Below are 7,561 nucleotides of genomic sequence, written 5' to 3' on the forward strand. Positions count from 1 at the left end.
CCTCCTTCTTGATGAATTTATTTATTCATTCAAAAACAAAAAAAAACACTTTTTGTGATTTGTCTGCATCAGGTGGCCTTACTCGTAACACTAGAGAAAACTGCATTTTTTTTTTTTTTGATTTTTTTTTTGGGGGCGGGGTGTGGGTTCTGTATTGCTTATCTGTGTTTTTTTCTGTTTGCAGTTCCTATTGTAGTCTATGCAACATAGAGGAGATTTACTCATGATCAGGATTAAAGGTATCCATGTAACCTTGGAAAGTCATCTTCTGTGATATCACCAATGTTATCCCCTTCTTTCCCCACTGTATTTTATTTCTCCCAGTGAAAAACATAAGATCATAAGATTGTACCAAGACCCCGTGTTCATTCTAGATCGTAAAGCAAATGAAATGTTGAGTTTAATTTGACCTCAGAACTTGAATATGCTTGGCAAATAAATTGGGATCAATCCCTTATTTGTTCAGGCAATTGCAAGGGTATGGGATTTGATCCCTCATTTGGTTTTTACTTTTTATAGGAGGGAAAACAGAATGGATGGCATGCTTAGATTTTTTTTATTTTTTATTTCTTTTTATAAGGGACATTTCTCCATATCTGGCATAGCCAATGTTAAAGATGTGTGTTGTGTTGGGTGTCAAAAAGGGTGCCTCCCATCCCCTCCCCCCCCCCTCCCCCCCCCCCCCCCCCTCCCCCCTCTCTTTTCCCCCCTTTTGACTACCCTGTTCCCATGGTTTTAAATATTATGTCGGGCTTAATACAGGCTTTCTAGTTTTACATGGATCTTTCCTTTAATTCACAGAACTCAAGATCAATCCATTTTTCACAAATTTGAACTTCACTGAAATCTTAGACTAAAAGAAACTGGCAACAACGTTGTTCATGTTGTCAATTATCATAGAATTTCCAGTTGAAAAATCAGCAATAGCTGCATTATTGGTGCCTCAGACATGAAACCCGGCGATTCCTGACCCAAAACCCAATAATCGGGCCGATATGAAATGGCCAGAATCAAGATCGGTCATGGCCGATCCAAATCAACTAATTTGATCCTATTTTTTGAAACGGTAGTTGCGTTGATTGATATTAAACTAACAGGATGCATTACATAATGTTTCCATACTATTGTTATTATTTTTTTTAAAATTTGATATTTATTTATTAGGGAAATAGAATTGTAAAAGGCACTGTGGTTTTTGCATCAGCGCAGGGGCCAATGGAAGGAAATTTTACATGCGAGTAGGAGTCCTTAGATTCAATGTCTACAAATTTTGGGTTCTATCTAATTTGTCACATGGTAGATATTTGGATCGTTTTGATAAGCTTTATCGAAACAGTATGTGCTGGAAACTTTGCCCCTAAAACGAAAAAGATTTAACGATATTTTCTCTTTATTTAACACAATAACTTGCTTCACTGACCATCTCTCTCTCTCTCTCTTGAACTACAATTGACCTGATTTTTTGTTGGCATAAAGCTGACTCGAAGGGTTAAATTTCTCATGATGTCACCTCTAACACAGGTTTTATGCAAGGTCCCCAAAGTTGAGCTACAAATGTATCTGCAGAAATAAGGTTTCTAAAGCAATGCCTCTCAACTCCAATTGAACATATATCACTCTAGGAGTGTGTTGACCATGTTGACAACAATGAAAAAGACATAGTCAAATCACATTGTGCAATAAGACTTAGAACATACTTTTTTTGTTATAGTGTATGAATTTGGAATTGATATTGAATGACATGTCTTGAAACTTATAATGAGAATGTTGGATGTTATAGTGGTTTAATTCATGTGGTAATTCTTCAAATTATATGAGAATATTGCCTTTTTTTTTTTTTTTATTTTTTTAATCTACATATTTAAAGCTCGTTGTACCTTCCAAATTTTTTTTTTTTGCCGTTCTTTAGTTTTTTTCACTGTACTGTAAAGAGTTTTGCATTGTTTAAAACTCGTTCAGTGCGTTTCCGTTTTTGGCCTTTCCCATTTTTCCATATTTTTTAATCCAATTTGACGACCATGTCAGCTCTTATCGTGCATGTCTGGTTTATAAATGGATTTTCTTAAGTTTAATTCATAATTCTTAATTTCAGTCAAATTTTTAAAGAATTTGAATTCAGAGTGATGATAAAAATGCTGTTTAGAGTTTTCAATAGAAAATAGGTTAGCAATTGTTGCAATATTTGTGGGGAAAAAAATTGATGGTTTTCCAAGCGTATCTGATCTTCTAAAAAAAAAACAAGTAGGTTCTCTTACAAGTAAGGTTTGTAATCTCGGTTCTTGGATGGCCCGATTGTTTGACACCTCTTGTATAGACTAATTTGGTTGAAGGATCTTCACATGGAAGATGGGTGAAAGAGGAATCCCTTCATCCACTATTAAAATCATTGTAGGTTCTTTTTTTTTTTTTTTTTTTCAAGGTTAAGCTGGCCATTTAAACTTCACAAGCCGATCCTGGTTTATTATTTTGGTCCCTTTTCCAGGGATAGTTGTGTTTATCCATCCATGGTTTAGGGTTTTTTTTTTTTCTGCTTAATGATGGAATGGAGTTGGAGGCAAACTGATTGATTTTCTCCCTATTAACCATGCAGCCACTTATTCCTCTCTCTGGCTTCTTTTACTATTTACGACATTTGGATCTTTAAGAATTGATGTGTGTTTCATCATGTTGACTTTTCTCCTTTAATTATTGTCCTAACCATTTATAGATGGGTTTGTTTAGTTAATTAGATGTCTGGCACTGCCATCTCTTCATGCTAATATTCATTCTAGGGGGCATTTCTCTGTAACTGAACACATGGCCATTACATTTGGTGATCAACCAGTTTTAATTTGTGATGGATGTTTTGATCCTACCATAGCCACCGTTGGGTGGGCTGCTGTTTTTTCTATTCCCCTTAATTTAACTCCAGATTACGTTATGTGTGGTAAGTTATGGTATTACAAGACATATGCTGGCCGAACCCATGGATGCACGCCATTTGAACCCATCAGTCAAAAGATTTTCCCGACTGTAGGTATTGAGAAAAACTTGGTCGAAATTAAAAAAGGAAAAAAAATTTGGGGTATTCGAAGTTGCTTCCCGAAGTGTAGTCACCCCTTTTTTTTTTTTTGCTGAGAATGAGTGAGTAGACTTTATTAATAGAGGAGAAATAATTTGATAAGCAATTCATTGTGTTTATCTCTCTTTTTCCCCTTTTGAAATGACCCCTCTGCCTCTCTTGTATGATATCTAAACCAACGCAACGCTCCCATTGGTGCTGTATGCTAGTTTACCGTATACCAGCAACATACCTATCTTCTCCCAAGATATATATATATATATATATATATATATATATAAAGGATAGGTATGCTATGGGATTAACCAATGGGAGGACTGGGATGAAAGGGACATAGGAGAATTTTTCATTCTAAACAAAATTGTTGGATGGAGAGAAAAAATCCAATCCTTTAATCAACAGCTGCTACACCTTTTATCTCACCCCTTGAAACTGACCCATTCTACTGCTGAAGTCTTTGGGACCTATAGTTTTGTCTTACAAATGGCTCTCACTCTCTCTTTGCCCCCTCCAACAATGCTGAAGTATCACTTCCTTCTAGTAATTACTCCTATTAATTCTTTCAAAGTAGAAACCAAACTGTATTTAATGGGTGAAGTGAATTAGTAATCCCACTAGTAAAAAAAAAAAATAAAAAATAAAAAATGAAAGAAAGATAGACGATTGCTATAAGCAAAGCTGAATCTGAACTTATCGCTATTAATAAATCAAATTAACTGCAACTAAAAGTGAACCTTCCAGACAAACTAAAACAGTTCAAATCAATGATCCATATATTTATTAAGAAACCATTTAATTAAATAACATATATAATTAGTCAAAGCAATGGATCGGTCTAAGGCCATTTTGCTACAAGTTTAGAGTCGCTAGGGTTCTTTGTGTCTACAACGTAAACCTCTTTAGGTCCAACAACAGACGTGCAGTCCATGTAGTAATCTCTTTCTGCAAAATAAACGTCTCCATGAATGGTTACATTTTTTCCATCCCTTAGATAAGAGAAGTCAGGATGGAAGAGAGAAAAAGTCCAAATATTTTGATAGAAGGTCCATGTGAATTCCTGATTGAAGTCCAATGATTGCTTTCCAAGATCATCATCCGCTGAGGCACACTGCAAATACAATTTCTTTTCTTCACTCAACTTGTTTTGCACTCTTACATGTATTCTTGGAGTAGTGAAGCACCCAAAAACCCAAGGCGACGAGTACTCCATCATCACAGCAACAACTATGATCAGAACAGGAATCATACTTCTTCTTAAACTACCCATTCTTTTCTATTCAATTAGACCATTAATTAGTTTGTCATCGGACTGAATGGGATACATATATATATATATATATATATCATACTATTATATAAGTGCATGTATTCATGTTTGGTGGCTAATCTTTTTTTAGATTATAATATCATTTTTTATAATAAAATTATCTTAAAATATAAGATTTTAGTCTAAGACTAAAGTCAATATCAAGGTCGATTTTGTAAATATATACAATATTTTTATAACAGTTGAAAAAATATATCTATTTTAATATATTTTAATTCCATTTCAATCGAAACTCGTAAGGTTCTGTACCAAGATTTTGTAAATATATATATATATATATATAATATTTTTATAGAAGTTAAAAAATATTTTCATATGTTTTAATCCATATTCAATCGAAAGTTTCCAAACTCCAAAGCAATAAAAGTATTCTATTTTAACCCTCTTCTTCCTGGATTCGGATTCACTCTGCCATTGTTTACCCCAAAAAAAAAAAAAAAAAAGAGATTCACTCTGTGCCATCCCCTTGGACACTTCAGTTGTCACAAGAGTTGAAGGCAGAGTCTGCAGAGAAGGTGAAGCAGTTCTCTCGAAGGTTCTCTGAGTCATGGTAAAACTTTTTCTAGGTCTCAGAATGGAGTAGGAGTAGGAGCAGGAGCAGGAGCAGGAGCAGGCTTAGGCTCCACACTCGATTCAGCTCTGGCAAGTTATGCTCTCCATCGATAGAGAGCTGAGCCATCTTCAAATAATGTTGGAAAGCCAAAAAAAATTCCATAATTAAGCATTCTCACAAGGAATATTGAGGGTCATCAATTCCTATAGCTTTGTTCTAATAATTATTTGACCTTTCTATGGTACGAACAATCATTAACTTATTTTGATTATTATTTATAAATAGGGCTCCCCTATGATGAACCCAGCTCTAAGGTACTTGACATTGAGGTCACTTGGTTATCCTGCTGTTCTTTCTTTGGCCATGCAAGGGATCTTTTGAGGATTTAAAGACACAAAAACTCCTTTATTTGCTACTGGTAAATGGAATTTTTTGTTTTCAGTATGCATGTGTATGTATACTTGCCCCCAAACTTTCACCATTATTACACTGGATACATATACACTACATCTAATGCATATTTTTTATTCTTATTTGATTATGTAGCAAGGGATCTAAAAAGTATAATTTTAGACCCTGTAGATGTTCGTTTTCTGTTTGGGAGTCAATAATGCAGCACTTGCCCATGTCATTTCTCAGTAAGTCATATGTGGTTGCCATTCAAAATAAATCATATTATTATTTTTTGGATGGGTAGATAATATTGTTATTATGATGATTTTTTCAAGTAAATTTTTTATTTTTAGGTACTTCATTGCTATCATACTGTTGTGGAGATTAATGAAACACATTGAACTGTTACCTCCAAGTATTAAAGATCAACAATTTAGTAGGTTTCTTAAAAATGGTAAGGGCCTTTTTTTTTTATTTTTTATTTTTTTCTGTATTACTAATGTGCCTATTAGTTTCTCTTTATTCATATGCCCTTCATTTGAAGGTTTTCAATTCAATATCATATTTCGACCTTTCACACTTTCATGTGGCAGTTTTCGAAATCCAGAGTCATGGATTCATTTTTTGATTATGTATAAACTAAAGAATTTTGAATTTGTAAGGAGTGATTCCTTGAGTAGGTTGAATCTTGATCAAAGGAATACCTATTACTTCTTTTTTTTGGTAATGAAAAAAAGGGTGCTCCGTGGTAGTGATCATAGCCCCCGTACGGCAAGCAGTGCATCCACAGGACCAATGGGCAATAGTGGGGCATGCCAAGACTCGAATCCACAACCAACCGATTCGAACGGTAATGGGTTGAGGGCATTTTCACCACTAGGCTACCAACCCCATTGGTAAGGAATACCTATTACGTTAACATACTCTTGATGACATTAGTTCAATCCCATATCAGTGGATTAGAAGCTTTTTTCAGGTGAAATATGGTCACTTGATCTAGGCTTTATAAATATACATACTGCATTAACTTTCCTCATATGTCTATATGATTGCATCTAGGGGTATGTGAAGTACATCTAAGATAGTTCAAGTTATTTTCTTGAACTGTTTTGAACTTCCTTATTTTCTGCTTTGTTTGGCTGCAGGAAATCATTCTCTGACAGAAGGTGTCAATAAGAATGATTTGAATCATCAGAAGGTTAAATTGAATTTAATAGTCACGTTTTAATATGTTTATGTTCCCCCCTTAGAACTCCAATTATTTGAGTTATTTTAATCATGCTTTTCTTCACGCTTCTTCCTTTTCATTTCATCTATAGGGTACTGCAGATGGTTCGAAAAAAACAGTAAGTCCAAATCTGATAGTTTTGGTGAGACATGGTGTTAGTAATGGATTTTGATGCACAAACTGGCTTATGTAGCTTTTGAGGTTTTTTATTTTTTATTTTTAATTATTTTTCCAGTTAAGGCAAATGATGGGTGGAAAGTATTGGCTGATGTCAGACATAGTGCTATTGACCGATTTTGATGCACCAAACTTGCTTATGTGGCTTTTGATAATATATTTTTTTTCTCTCGAGTCAAGATAAAGGATGGAAGGAAAGTATTGGCTGATTTCAGCCATGTAAGGAATTACATCATAAGGAGTCGAGCAAGAGATGCATTAAGCCACTACGAGCAAATTAGATATTTTTCCAGTATGGATAAAGACTTTATTTTTCTGTTTTAGCTCCTATTATCTTTTTTTTTTATTATTATTATTTATTGTTTTTATTCTTTAAAATTTTGGCATAGGGTTGAGTACCAACAAAGTTTTTGAGCTCTTTTGTTTGACACGAACAAAAGAACTTGCATTTTTGTAAATATTAGAAATTCATTGAAATTTTGTTGAAGAACTTGTATTTTTGTAAATATTTAAGCAAAAATTGCATTTTAGTAAATATATGAGAGTGTTGGGAGTAATTCTGTTAAAGTTTCTTCCTTACATCTTCTTCTTCTTCTTTTTTTCCTAGGTTATCAACCACCAATGTACTCGCTCTAATTATTCTCTATGTGTAAAATTAAGGAAAAAATATTTATGTGTTAAAACATAATAGTACTTTTTAAGAGTAGAAATATTAAAAACTTGTGGATTAAAAGTACTTTTTGTCTGCCACTTAATGAATACACGTGGATTTGCACGTGCAAGTTTGCTATTATATAATATAATAGTACGATGTGTGTTTGT

General features: G+C 33.9%; 2 protein-coding genes across 11 annotated transcripts in view; both read left to right on the top strand.

The window, feature by feature from the left end:
- Window positions 1-1,812, top strand: part of LOC122078769 — a 23,782-nt gene extending 21,970 nt beyond the window's left edge. For 4 of the 10 annotated variants that reach the window (XR_006140179.1, XR_006140180.1, XR_006140181.1 and 1 more), the window contains 2 exons: window positions 185-239; window positions 1,522-1,812. Coding sequence is in view for 4 of the 10 variants with exons in the window: in XM_042644894.1 (XP_042500828.1) it covers window positions 185-210 (26 nt within the window). In the remaining 6 variants the exon portion in view is untranslated. Of the gene's footprint in view, window positions 1-184; window positions 594-1,204; window positions 1,416-1,521 lie in introns of those variants that run through there. The other 6 variants (XR_006140175.1, XR_006140176.1, XR_006140177.1 and 3 more) reach the window with 3 other exon arrangements.
- A 3,052-nt stretch (window positions 1,813-4,864) lies between these two features.
- LOC122078713 (protein DETOXIFICATION 43-like) lies at window positions 4,865-6,888 on the top strand. The gene is made up of 4 exons (XM_042644815.1): window positions 4,865-5,359; window positions 5,488-5,579; window positions 5,688-5,788; window positions 6,480-6,888. The coding sequence occupies exons 2-4, from the start codon at window positions 5,524-5,526 to the stop codon at window positions 6,560-6,562; spliced, it is 240 nt and encodes a 79-aa protein (XP_042500749.1). The 5' UTR covers window positions 4,865-5,359; window positions 5,488-5,523; the 3' UTR covers window positions 6,563-6,888.
- The last annotated feature ends 673 nt before the right edge of the window (window positions 6,889-7,561 follow it).

Source organism: Macadamia integrifolia, chromosome 5 (genome assembly GCF_013358625.1).
Source record: "Macadamia integrifolia cultivar HAES 741 chromosome 5, SCU_Mint_v3, whole genome shotgun sequence".
NCBI classification, from domain to species: Eukaryota; Viridiplantae; Streptophyta; class Magnoliopsida; order Proteales; family Proteaceae; genus Macadamia; species Macadamia integrifolia.